The 14,111-nt window shown below is 47.9% G+C and overlaps 1 protein-coding gene and 1 pseudogene across 1 annotated transcript; one reads left to right on the top strand and one right to left on the bottom strand.

The window, feature by feature from the left end:
* Positions 1-8,307: 8,307 nt before the first annotated feature.
* On the bottom strand, positions 8,308-9,847 carry LOC103644448 (uncharacterized; annotated as a pseudogene).
* A 1,413-nt stretch (positions 9,848-11,260) lies between these two features.
* LOC100283639 (uncharacterized) lies at positions 11,261-12,598 on the top strand. The gene is made up of 2 exons (NM_001371960.1): positions 11,261-11,649; positions 11,740-12,598. The coding sequence occupies exons 1-2, from the start codon at positions 11,358-11,360 to the stop codon at positions 12,414-12,416; spliced, it is 969 nt and encodes a 322-aa protein (NP_001358889.1). The 5' UTR covers positions 11,261-11,357; the 3' UTR covers positions 12,417-12,598.
* Positions 12,599-14,111: the final 1,513 nt, after the last annotated feature.

Raw genomic sequence — 14,111 nt, 5'->3', positions numbered from 1 at the left:
TCAAATTCATGTGCTAATGTTGATGAAGTTATTAGAGGTGAGGAAGGACCAAATTGTCTTTAATTAGGTACTTTTTACCAAGTTTGTTGTATTTTAGATGCCGAATTGAGATAAATACTATGTTATTCTATGGTTGTGGTATATTATGTTTAGCGGTATATTTAGTCGTACAATATATTGGAGGGCTTTTTAAAGAGACCTTCAAATTTTATAGTGGCCTGGGGTGTGAATTTTATAGAGCTCTGCCACCCGTGGGGCACTGGACGGGACTCTAGCCTCGGTCGTCCTCCCCTAGGGATTGCCGGATCTGGACCACGAACCAGACCTTGTCGAACACCAGCGACTGCGTCCCGTGATGGCTGGTGTCCTACAGATCGGAGGAATCCATTGCCAGTGCTTAGCGCCTTCGCCTGCTCCTACGTGTAATCGCCACATGTACGTAGGTGCTGTGCAGGCGCCAGGCGGCGGGCGCCGGAGTGCAGGTTTGTCGCAAAGCGATGGCGGCTAGGGACTGTGGAGTGGCATGTGAACGGAACTAGGGTTAGTGCTGATGTCATGATGGGCCTTTATATGGGCTGACTTCTGGTGCTGGCCTTTTTAGAATAAAAACTAAATTCGGATATTCGCCGGATACCCGTGGGCGAGAGGTAAAACCCGTATCCGACCCGATTTTATCACGGGTCAGGTACGGGTGAGACCCGCGGGTCCAATTTTGTGTCCGAACCCTTATGAATGTCGCCGAGGATGGTGTCGACAGGTGATCTCGTTGGATTGCTTGGTGGACTCTTGGGTGTGGCGGCCTTGGTTCTTCATCCTCCTTGTCTTGATTATTTGCATCTCCCCCTTGATCATTGTCGTCATCTTGAGGTGGCTCATCTCTTTGATCTTCTCCTTCATCAACTTGAGCCTCGTCCTCATTTTGAGTTGGTGGGGATGCTTGCGTGGAGGAGGAGGATTTATCTTGTGCATTTGTAGGCTCTTCGGATTCCTTAGGACACACATCTCCAATGGACATGTTCCTTAGCGCGATGCATGGAGCCTCTTCCTCACTTATCTCATCAAGATCAACTTGCTCTACTTGAGAGCCGTTAGTCTCATCAAACACAATGTCACAAGAAACTTCAACTAGTCCTGAGGACTTGTTAAAGACTCTATATGCCCTTGTGTTTGAATCATATCCTAGTAAAAAGCCTTCTACGGTCTTAGGAGCAAATTTAGATTTTCTACCTCTTTTAATAAGAATAAAGCATTTGCTACCAAAAACTCTAAAATATGAAATGTTAGGCTTTTTACCGGTAAGGAGTTCATATGATGTCTTCTTGAGGATTCGGTGTAGATATAACCGGTTGATGGCGTAGCAAGCGGTGTTAACCGCCTCGGCCCAAAACCGATCCGGCGTCTTGTACTCATCAAGCATGGTTCTTGCCATGTCCAATAGAGTTCGATTCTTCCTCTCCACTACACCATTTTGTTGTGGGGTGTAGGGAGAAGAGAACTCATGCTTGATGCCCTCCTCCTCAAGGAAGCCTTCAATTTGAGAGTTCTTGAACTCCGTCCCATTGTCGCTTCTTATTTTCTTGATCCTTAATCCGAACTCATTTTGAGCCCGTCTCAAGAATCCCTTTAAGATTTCTTGGGTTTTAGATTTTTCCTGCAAAAAGAACACCCAAGTGAAGCGAGAATAATCATCCACAATAACTAGACAGTACTTACTCCCGCCGATGCTTATGTAAGCAATCGGGCCGAATAAATCCATGTGTAGGAGCTCCAATGGCCTGTCACTCGTCATGATGTTCTTGTGTGGATGATGAACACCAACTTGCTTCCCGGCTTGGCATGCGCTACAAATCCTGTCTTTCTCAAAATGAACATTTGTTAATCCTAAAATGTGTTCTCCCTTTAGAAGCTTATGAAGATTCTTCATCCCAACATGGGCTAGTCGGCGGTGCCAGAGCCAACCCATGTTAGTCTTAGCAATTAAGCAAGTGTCGAGTTCAGCTCTATCAAAATCTACCAAGTATAGCTGACCCTCTAACACTCCCTTAAATGCTATTGAATCATCACTTCTTCTAAAGACAGTGACACCTACATCAGTAAATAGACAGTTGTAGCCCATTTGACATAATTGAGATACAGAAAGCAAATTGTAATCTAATGAATCAACAAGAAAAACATTGGAAATGGAATGGTCAGGAGATATAGCTATTTTACCCAAACCTTTGACCAAACCTTGGTTTCCATTCCCGAATGTGATAGCTCGTTGGGGATCTTGGCTTTTCTCGTAGGAGGAGAACATCTTCTTCTCCCCCGTCATGTGGTTCGTGCACCCGCTATCGATGATCCAACTTGTGCCCCCAGATGCATAAACCTACAAAACAAGTTTAGTTCTTGACTTTAGGTACCCAAACGGTTTTGGGTCCTTTGGCATTAGACACAAGAACTTTGGATACCCAAACACAAGTCTTGGAGCCCTTGTGTTTGCCCCCGACAAACTTGGCAACTACCTTGCCGGATTTGTTAGTTAAAACATAGGATGCATCAAAAGTTTTAAATGAAATGTCATGATCATTTGATGCACTAGGAGTTTTCTTCTTAGGCAACTTAGCACGGGTTGGCTGCCTAGAGCTAGATGTCTCACCCTTATACATAAAAGCATAATTAGGGCCAGAGTGAGACTTCCTAGAATGAATTCTCCTAATTTTGTGCTCGGGATAACCGGCAGGGTACAAAATGTAACCCTCGTTATCCTGAGGCATGGGAGCCTTGCCCTTAACAAAGTTAGACAATTTCTTAGGAGGGGCATTAAGTTTGACATTGTCTCCCCTTTGGAAGCCAATGCCATCCTTGATGTCAGGGCGTCTCCCATTATAGAGCATACTTCTAGCAAATTTAAACTTTTCATTTTCTAAGTTATGCTCGGCAATTTTAGCATCTAATATTGCTATATGATCATTTTGTTGTTTAATTAAAGCCATGTGATTATGAATAGCATCAACATCAATATCTCTACATCTAGTGCAAATAGTGACATGCTCAATGGTAGATGTAGAGGGTTTGCAAGAATTAAGTTCAACAATCTTAGCATGTAATATGTTATTTTTATCTCTAAGATCGAAGATTGTAACATTGCAAACATCAAAATCTTTAGCCTTAGCAATCAATTTCTCATTCTCATTTCTAAGGCTAGCAAGAGAATCATTCAATTCTTTAATCTTAGCATGTAAATCAACATTATCATCTCTAAATTGGGAATTGAAACATTAGAATCAACCTTAGCTAACAAATTAGCATTCTCATTTCTAAGGTTGTCAATAGTCTTATGGCATGTGCTTAGCTCACTAGATAGTTTTTCACATTTTTCTACTTCTAGAGCGTAAGCATTTTTAACCTTAACATGCTTCTTATTTTCTTTAATAAGAAAGTCCTCTTGAGAGTCCAAGAGATCATCCTTCTCATGAATAGCACTAATCAATTCATTTAACTTTTCTTTTTGTTGCATGTTTAGGTTGGCAAAAAGAATGCGCAAGTTATCCTCCTCATTGCTAGCATCATCCTCATCACTAGAGGTTTCATATTTAGTGGAGGATCTTGATTTTACCTTCTTCTTTTTGCCTTCCTTGGCCATGAGGCACTTGTGGCCGACATTGGGGAAGAGAAGTCCCTTGGTGACGGCGATGTTGGCGGCGTCCTCGTCGGAGGAGGAGTCGGTGGAGCTCTCGTCGGAGTCCCACTCGCGACACACATGGGCATCGCCGCCCTTCTTCTTGTGATATCTTTTTTTCTCCTTTCTTCTCCCCTTCTTATCGTCGCCCCTGTCACTGTCACTGGAAATAGGACATTTGGCAATAAAGTGACCGGACTTACCACACTTGTAGCAAACCTTCTTGGAGCGGGGCTTGTAATCCTTCCCCCTCCTTTGCTTGAGGATTTGGCGGAAACTCTTGATGATGAGTGCCATTTCCTCGTTGTCGAGCTTGGAGGCGTCGATGGGTTGTCTACTTGATGTAGACTCCTCCTTCTTCTCCTCCGTAGCCTTGAATGCGACCGGTTGTGCTTCGGGCGTGGAGGAGGTGCCTTGCTCGATGATTTTCTTTGAGCCTTTAATCATTAGCTCAAAGCTCACAAATTTTCCTATTACTTCCTCGGGAGACATTAGCTTATATCTAGGATCACCTCGAATTAATTGAACTTGTGTAGGGTTAAGAAATACGAGGGATCTAAGAATAACCTTGACCATCTCATGGTCATCCCATTTTTCGCTCCCGAGGTTGCGCACTTGGTTCACCAAGGTCTTCAAGCGGTTGTACATAGCTTGTGGATCGTCCCCTTGGTGAAGCATGAAGCGACCGAGCTCCCCCTCGATCGTCTCCCGCTTGGTGATCTTTGTCACCTCGTCTCCTTCGTGCGCGGTCTTGAGTACGTCCCAAATCTCCTTCGCACTTTTTAACCCTCGCACCTTATTATACTCCTCTCGACTTAGAGAGGCGAGGAGTATAGTGGTGGCTTGGGAGTTAAAGTGGTGAATTTGGGCCACCTCGTCCGAGTCGTAGTCTTCATCCCCTACGGATGGTACCTGTACACCAAACTCAACAACATTCCATATGCTTGTGTGGAGTGAGGTTAGATGGTGCCTCATTTTGTCACTCCACATATTATAATCTTCACCGTCAAAAACCGGTGGTTTGCCTAATGGAACGGAGAGTAAAGGAGTACGCTTTGAAATGTGGGGGTAGCGTAGGGGGATCTTACTATACTTCTTGCGCTCTTGGCGTTTAGAAGTTACGGACGGCGCATCGGAGTCGGAGGTTGATGGTGATGAAGAGTCGGTCTCGTAGTAGACCACTTTCCTCATCCTCTTGTGCTTGTCGCCTCTCCGATGCGACTTGTGGGAAGATGATTTCTTCTCCTTCCCCTTCCCTTTGTTGGAGGAGTTTTTCTTCTCCTTCCTCTTGTTGCGGGACTCTTCCGATGAAGTCGACCCGTGGCTTGTAGTGGGCTTGTCGCCGGTTTCCATCTCCTTCTTGGCGTGATCTCCCGACATCACTTCGAGCGGTTAGGCTCTAATGAAGCACCGGGCTCTGATACCAATTGAAAGTCGCCTAGAGGGGGGTGAATAGGGCGAAACTGAAATTTAACAATTTAAACACAACTACAAGCCGAGTTAGTGTTAGAAATAATAATGAGTCCGAGAGAGAGGGCGCAAAACAAATCGCGGGCAAATAAGGAGTGAGACACGTGGATTTGTTTTACCGAGGTTCGGTTCTCTCAAACCTACTCCCCGTTGAGGAGGCCACAAAGGCCGGGTCTATCTCAACCCTTTCCCTCTCTCAAACGGTCCCTCGGACCGAGTGAGCTTCTCTTCTCAAATCAAACCAGGAACAAAACTTCCCCGCAAGGACCACCACACAATTGGTGTCTCTTGCCTCGATTACAATTGAGATTTGATCACAAAAGCAAGTGAGAAAGAAAAGAAGCAATCCAAGCGCAAGAGCTCAAAAGAACACGGCAAATCTCTCTCACTAGTCACTTGAGCTTTGTGTGGAATTGGAGAGGATTTGATCACTTGAGTGTGTCTAGAATTGAATGCCTAGCTCTTGTAAGTGGTTGGAAGGTTGAAAACTTGGATGACTTAAATGTGGGGTGGTTGGGGGTATTTATAGCCCCAACCACCAAACTAGCCGTTTGGTGGAGGCTGTCTGTCGCATGGTGCACCGGACAGTCGGTGCACACCGGACATGTCCGGTGCGCCAGCCACGTCACCAGGCCGTTAGGGTTCCGACCGTTGGAGCTCTGACTGCTGGGCCCGCCTGGATGTCCGGTGGCGCACCGAACATGTACTGTAGAGTGTCCGGTGCGCCAACTCGCGCGTGCCTGACTTATGCGCGCTCTGGCGCGCATTTAATGCGCTGCAGGTGACCGTTGGCGCCGAAGTAGTCGTTGCTCCGCTGTCACACCAGACAGTCCGGTGTACACCGGACATGTCCGGTGAATTATAGCTGACTAGCCGTTGTGGATTCCCGAAGCTGGCGAGTTCAGAGTCGCTTCTCCTTGGAGCACCGGACACTGTCCGGTGTACACCGGACACCGGACAGTCCGATGAATTATAGCGCGGCGACTCTGAGATTTCTCGAGGTGCGAAGTTCAGCTTGGAGTCCCCTGGTGCACCGGACACTGTCCGGTGGTGCACCGGACAGTCCGGTGCGCCCGACCAGGGTGCCTTCGGTTGTCCCTTTGCTCATTTGTTTGAACCCTTTTTCTTGGTCTTTTTATTGGCTTATTGTGAACCTTTAGTACCTGTAGAACTTATAAACTTGGGCAAGCTAGTTAGTCCAATTATTTGTGTTGGGCAATTCAACCACCAAAATCAATTTAGGAATATAGGTGTAAACCTAATTCCCTTTCGATAGACCTGAGGCCTCTACAGCTATTCGACCCAAGAGTAGGGCTCAGGCCCTAGTGGCCATAGGCCTGGTTCCGCCCCTGGCTATCTCTAGCAGGCACCAAACCCTAGGGACACAAACACCACGATGGAGCCAATGATGATCGCAAAAAACGGATGCATGGGTTGAGCATGATGCCTCCAGATATGGCCGTCAGCTCAAAGGCTACGTTGTTGCACCAACATAGACAGAGTGGGAGGTGTGGTCACACCATGCGGGGCACGCTTTATTGGAGCATAACAATGGCAGCTTACTCGTAGTCCCTCCCGCCGCTGACGAAGGGGAAGGGCAATGGGCATGGACTATGGAATCCCTAGGACGTTGGGCAAGTTCCTGCGCCGTGTCTCCGTCCGTGCTTACGGCATGCAGCGGCACCTCATGGAGTCGTTCGATTCCTCGCCAACGTCTACAACGGTGACACTTCTTGGATCTTATTAAAAGCCTCACCATTATTGATCTAGTTTATCGATGCATTAACCTAGCTTGGGCAGATCATGTGGGTGTTTGTTTCAGCTTAAATCCACCTTCTGCCCGCCAGAAGTTGTTGCGGACTGTCAAACGCCTAACTTTTCAGTCCGCTTCCATGATAATCGTTTTGGTGAAAATCGTCCAAATTAACGTAAACAGAATTAGCCGAGCCGTCACGATAGGTGAAATATGTCACTTCCTAGATCCTAAACACTATGGGTCGCTTCATTTTCCTCGACACGTAATCCCCATGATACTCAGATTCTCCACACAACCAGCTTCTCAGAAAAACTCGTTAGAAAAATCCAAACCAAACAGACCCATTGTGCTACTTGACAATTCGAACAGAGACAGATCCCCGTGCACATAGAGATGAGCCCTAAGTTGTCTTAAACAACTTACACATCTTATCTCGCATCACATCTCTCATTTCAAATTTTACTCTGTAAATTACGGTCTATAGTGCGAAACATTGTTTTACATAACTATATGCACGATACGTTGAAGACAACCTTAGCGAAAAATTCAACTTTACCTTTCGTGCTACTTAATCAATTGGACAAATCTGATGTGGGCCATTACTAATTGATATGCATAAGCTTCGTGTAGTAACTAGATACTGAATCCAATGGTCAAATAGCTGTGGGCATTTGATTAGATGAGCTCTTCTGCACATACTTCAAAATGTTACCGGCTGTTTTTTCTTTTTTTAAATCCTCTTACGTTTTGTTTGGATCCTCTAATAATTATAATTTAGGTAAAGACTAATTAAGCTAATATAATTTTATGCTAAATATATTTATATATTATTATTAGCGACATGTGGGAGATATTTATGTGCTAACTTTTTATATAGAGGAGTGAGCCGAAAAGCGTCTTATAAGTTGCAGAGTATAAACATATTCCACTAATACATAAAAATATTTTTTTATTCTTCACCCCCATAAATTTTGAGATAGATTTATATTTGAACTTTGAAAAGTGATCGAATATCAGACAAAAAACACTATTATATGAAGTAAATTTCAATTTCTCTAAAATAAATAGATCTAAACGACCTATTATGGTAAATATGCACGATAATTTGGCACATGTCAATTTTATTTTGGTAACTCTGTGTAATTTCATGACGAGACAAACTCATATAGGGAAAATTGCAAGCAAAATTGCTGGTGTTATCTATTATTGTCTTCTGGAAGACCAGAGCTATCCGTTTACAGTTTACACCGTATAGAACTGTTAATTGTATTCATCTTTGTTGTTGGAAGCATGGCCTGTAGGTCTTGTGCACAACGAAGTCTAGCTGGAACGGAACCAGGCCGAGTCCGACAGCAAAAGCAGACAACATAGGCCGAGACCAGAGATTTACTTGAAACTGGATACTACAATGAATAGAATGTGATCCATCAGGTTATTATTACCATTAATCGGTGTCATGGAACTTGTGAATAGTGCAAGAGGTTGACAGCCATGCTGTCGACACGGCGAGTCCAAAGAATTCCTAGTCATGGCTACTGTCGGCGGTGATACACTGATACAGCCATACAGGGCTGTGAACATGTTTCTCAAAATTCAGGGCGATGTGCGCCTTTCGGTCAGCTTCTCCTTCCTGTACTTCCTGAAATCTGCTGCCAGGCCTGCGTCCAAGTCCTGCTTCATCTGCTCCGCCACCTGCCTCAGCACCTGCGCGTTGTTCGTCACAGACGAAACGCCTGCCAGTCATTCCGGTGAGGAAGAACACCGATGGTTTTCTCTGCAAGACCAGGCGAGGAGAGAAGAGGAGACATGGTCCGACCGTCTCGGCGACGCCCCTGATGATGCTCTCCGGGACCAACGCGAGCACCGGCGGGAGGTCGAAGCCGACGGTCATCTCGACGTGGCCCTTGAGGCTCTTCCTCCCTTCCCGCTGCCGCTGCGGGTACATGAGGCCTCGGACGGTGAACGCCAGGTGCGACGGCATGGCGTTGCTGTCCAGACCATTCAGCTTGTAATCTGTCTGCTTGTACCGCAGTAGCAGCAGAGCGCGTCAGAGTACATTACGTTGAGACCAACGTGAAATAAGCTGAGTTCTTGACCGGGGAGTGAGGGAGGGACAGGGACTGCTGTCAGTTACCACTTCCATGAGGAGGAGGCTGGTGGCGTGCACGGGGACTCCTTCCCGCCGGACTTGCTGACGAAGCGCATGACGATCACCGGCGACGCCGACAGGAAGAGGAACTGGATGGGCAGGAGCTGCACGCTCCATTCCTCCTGAAAGACGGCAGCCAGTGGTTCAGTCCGTTAGCGTTGCGTGCATGTGTCGTTCACCCGCTGTCTTGCCTCTTGCGTCGTAGTAGATCGCCCAAGCACTAGCAGCGCTTGCTTCTCCCGTTTCGTAACGCTGAAGCCAACGGTCGCCGGCAAGGAAACCGTAACTGAATATCGCCGGAGATTCAGGCTTCAGAGCCAAACGAGATTAAACGGAAGGCACTGGGAACCTTTTCAGTGCAAACACGTCCTGGGCACCACCGGTACAGAACTCGAGGCACGAAATCGGTGAAGAAACGATGGGGCAGGCGACTCACGTCGTTGATCTTTCTTCTTTTGCGCTGGTCCAGAAACACCGCTCCCACGACCATGGGGCTGTTCTGCAGGTACTCATCGATGGACGCCTGCAGGAAACAGAGCCTCCATGGGATCAGATCATCTGAGATGTGCAGTGCAGACTGCAGAGCTAAAGAAAACTCAAACCGGCCAGTCCTTAAAAGCTCATCTCCACATCCACCTACGTAACATCATGTATACAAATTCGTCATCATTTACTTATTGTTATATTATAATGTAACTTGGCGAATATCATTTAGGTGTATCAGACCTCTCCAACTACCTTGACGATGTAGCAACGAGATGACGGGTTTGACTTTGTCGATGCGCTCTTCGCAAGTCGAGGTAGCGACCATCGCTCGTCGTAGTTCCCCGATGGTGATCGACGACAGTGAGCTTGCATTTTATGTGTTTAGTGAGACTTGAGACTTCCGTGTCTTATAACTATGGATGGAAAGTTATTGTGATGAAATTGTTGAGATTATGGTTGTGATTGTGATGTGAAATGATATTGTGATGAAAATGCTGAGATTATGGTTGTCATTATTCCTATGTGATTGTCTGTGAGATGTTTTATGTGAAAATATGGTGTGATATGGCTATTAATATATTTGTTATGTTGTGATATGTGGTGTAAAATGAAAATGAAACAACATTTGTAATATTGGTCAAGTTAACTTCTTATAAGCTACTGAAGTTATAGAAAGTTAATCAGCTAATTTTCTAGAGGCTGCTGTAAAGTAAGTGGTAGGAAATTAGCTGACTAACTTTCTAGAGGCTACAATAAATAATAGGAAGTTAGCTGATTAACTTTCTATAGGCCATAATAAATTGTAGGAAGTTACGTGGCTAACTTACTAAGAGACTACATAAGCGGTAGTAAGTTAGTGGGTTGACAGCGCTCGACTCCTAGACGACATGAACGAGTTAACTTCCGAGAGGCATAGTTGGCTCTAGGTAACTTTCTAGAGGGCTCTAAAAAGTTAAACTAACTTCGAACCATAATTTTTCGAAAGCTTAACTTCTGATGTGATACGGTTTCGTTAACTTCCGAGAATTTACGGCCAACTTACTGCTCTACAAAGTTAAATAGGCTTTTTAGTGTTTGTAACATCACGTGTCAGCATCAGACACGCTCAAAAATCCATGTATAGGAGATCAACTCCTGACCCATGATAGAAAGGTCACTAATCTCGAACTTCTCCACTAGCTGCGGTTCAGGCAAAGGTACTCCTCAGTAAGCTGTCACCATTTCAAAAAGCAAAAAGCTATAATCTATAAACAAATACGTGCTTTCAAAATTGTACTTCTCAAAGCCATTATTCCGAAAAAAACATCTCCTGATTTTTACCTCTTAGTAGAGTTTTGATTTTCTCAGTGAAAAAAAAAACAGCTTTAAAAACCCAACAAAACACCTTTTATTTTGAGATGTACTAGCGAGTAAACATTTTTCCTTCCGTACCACGACCATGACACGGCTCTCCGCCCCGGCTCTCCGCCAATCGTCCCATGTGCTGCCACCTTGGCGACCCGAGTGAATCCTTCACGTACGTGTGTTGCACTGCACCATTTCCAAACCACCGAAGCGAAGCGACCAGAAGCCTGTTACCCCCCAAGGCCAAAGCGATCACGGCGACCAGCGAGACGACGTGTGCGGCAACGCGCCACCTCAGCCGGACACCCGTCGCCGCGCCACCCGCCTCGCTCGAACACGCGTCCAAACTCCAAACCCGTCTCGCCCATAAAACCCTCCGCTCCCCACAAAACCCAGCACGATCTATCACGACGATCAGCGCGTATCCCTGACAAAAGCACACAGACAGCTCGTATTCGCGGCTGCAAAGCTCGAGCTCAGAAAGATCAGCAATGGCGTTTCTCTCGCGGTCGAGGAGCCACGCTGTCCCCTCGGCGCTGCTGGTGCTGCTGCTCTTGTCGGTGGCCTCGGCGGCCGCGGTGGGCGTGGCGGCCAAGACGGACGTCCACGACGTCGCGGAGGAGAGCAACAAGGACGAGGAGTCATGGACGGGCTGGGCCAAGGACAAGATCTCCGAGGGGTTGGGGCTCAAGCACCATGCCGACGTCGACGAGGAGGAGACCGCGCGCAAGGCTGGCCACACCGTCAAGTCCGCGCGCGAGTCCGCCCAGCACACCGCCTCCGGTAAGAACTCCACGGTGCCCCACCATTCATTCATTCGTTCTTCTCGTTCGTGCTATGATCGTGCTGACGCCGGCCAAGTCCATGCTACAGAGATAGGGAAGAAGGCGGGGTACGCCAAGGAGACGGCGGGAGATGCCGCGGCCGGCGCGTCGAACAAGGCCGGGCAAGCCAAGGACCAGGCTAAGGACACGGTGAAGGACGCGGCCGGCGAAGCGTCCAACAAGGCGGAGTACGGCAAGCAGAAGACCAAGGAGGCCGCCGAGGCGGCGAGCGAGAGTGGTGCCGAGGCGCACGAGCGGTCGAAGAAGGGCAAGGCCATGGTCGAGGAGAAGGCCCGAGAGAAAGCCGGGCAGGGGTACGAGAGCGCCAAGGACGCGGCCGGCAAGGCGCAGGAGACGCTGAGCCAGACCGCGGACGCGGCGGCGGAGAAGGCCGGGACGGCCAAGGACGCGGCGTGGGAGAAGGCGGACAAGGCCGGCAAGAAGGCGCAGGAGTCCAAGGAGGCGGCCAAGGGGAAGGCAACGGAGAAGGCGGCGTCCGCCAAGGACGCGGCGTGGGAGACGGTGGAGGCGGCCAAGGAGAAGGCCGGCGAAGGGTATGAGAGGGTGAAGGAGAAGGCGCGGGAGACGGCGGACACGGCCAAGGAGAGGCTGGAGGAGGTGAAGGAGAGGGTCGCTGGGCCCGACGTCGCCGCCGTCGACGGCAAGGGGAAGCACCGGAGGGCGGACGTGGACAAGTACCGGTCGGAGTCGGAGGACGAGCTGTGAGGAGAGCCCGCCGCGGCGGGTGATGTTTGCATTCAGTGTCCAGGTCGTTTTCAGCGTGTTCAAAGCTAGTTTTTTTTTTCTTTCCTACACGGATCTGTATACTAGTCTTCTGTTTCAGCCTCGACCATATGCTGTTCCTGCTCTTAGTACAATAATCTGATGACATGCACACAAACTTCGCAGAAATTCGAGTTATACGTACAACAACTTAATGTCATCTATTAGCACACCAAAACTATGCATATGTGATGTGCCAACACGACGGCATGGCGAATATTATTACAAAGTGGCCTGCTTTCAAATCTAATTGGAAAAAAAACTAGTGGCATTTCCCCCCTCTTCAAACCTAATCGAAGAGGATTCTAATTGAAAAAAAAAGCGAGTGACATGTTCCTCTTCAAATCAAATCTAATTGAAGAGGATGCGCATTTCTTCTCCCAACCCGATCGACATCCACCGGTTTCTTCAGTCCGTCAGACAAGCAGCGGGGCTTCCAGTGCAGTGGCTCTCGGAGTAAGGACGGCGAAGCAGGAGGGGGGATCAGGCCCGTTCCGTACCTGCTCACCGTGTTGAGGCCCCCCGTCTCGCCGCAGCTCATCGTATCTGCAGCGGAAGACGACGGTGTTGCGCCCGCCCGATCAGTTGCCGGCCTTCGCAGCAGAAGGAAAAACACAAATTTTCAAGCATCTCTGCCGATCTCGGCGTCACTTACCTTCGTACGATTCCAGGGCAAACAGGGCGATCCCGCAGAAGATCTTGTCCAGGAAGCTGAGGGAGCAGTAGACGAAGGCGCAGCCGTTGAGGTCCTCCCCTACCAGCCGGCTCTCCAGCCCAACCGTCGTGAGACCTGCCCATGTAATGTAAAGCCAGAGCACGCGAAACCGGTAGGATTTGGACGTGCAGCGTGGCGTGCTAGCTAGGCGCCCGCGTTTTACCATGACGAGCGCGTTGGCAGCGCCGATGACCATGGCGAGAGGGTGTTGTGCATCTGGCTCGGGAAGACGAAGACGGTGACGCCGGAGATGACCCAGAGCGTCGCGCCGACGGTGAGGAGGGACTTGAGGCGCCGGTCGTTCCACTTGATCTCCTACGTTCGAGGCAGGCAGGCAGTTCCAGAGATGGGTGAGTGAAGGGAAGGCTGAATTTTGCAATGCAGTATATTTTTTAGCCTATCTCCAATAACGTTCTCTAAATTTCATCCATTAAACAAATATTCTCTATCCTTTATAGCACACTCTAAAAGATTTAATCTTTTATATCTTCAGCAACCTTCTCTAAATTTCGTTCTCTATATCTCATTCTTTACATTTTCCAACATATATTAATACAAATTTAAAATGGCATTTTTTACAAAATATTGAGTCTGTTTATATATTAGAATTTTTTTTATATATATGGATACATATACAGAGGTCATGATACGAAAATTGGATTTTCCTGTTCACGTATTCGACAATGCAATTTTTGCCTTTTCTTTTTCTCTTCCGTGGCCGAGATCCACAGTGCCGTTGGCGGACTTCTCGCCGCCAACGCTCTCAAGCGACTCCACGCACCGCAGCAGGATCATACTCTACGGCGGAGCTCCTCCATGCAGCCCAGCTTCTCCAAGCCGTCACAGCCGAGGCCCCATGGCGGCCGCCGCTAGCTCGAGGGTGGCTACCGCGACGTGCTGGTCATCTTCCCCAGCGTTGCTGC

Source organism: Zea mays, chromosome 1, assembly GCF_902167145.1.
Source record: "Zea mays cultivar B73 chromosome 1, Zm-B73-REFERENCE-NAM-5.0, whole genome shotgun sequence".
Lineage (NCBI taxonomy): Eukaryota > Viridiplantae > Streptophyta > Magnoliopsida > Poales > Poaceae > Zea > Zea mays.
Note: the sequence above shows the minus strand (reverse complement) of the source record. Positions and strands in the feature narration are given on the sequence as shown.

What these genes read in the sequence shown, in the direction of transcription:
- LOC100283639 (NM_001371960.1), top strand. Translation starts at nt 11,358, where the DNA reads ATGGCGTTTCTCTCGCGGTCGAGGAGCCACGCTGTCCCCTCGGCGCTG. An exon ending in CGCCCAGCACACCGCCTCCG is followed by an intron (nt 11,650 to 11,739) that starts GTAAGAACTCCA and finishes TCCATGCTACAG; the next exon opens with AGATAGGGAAGAAGGCGGGG.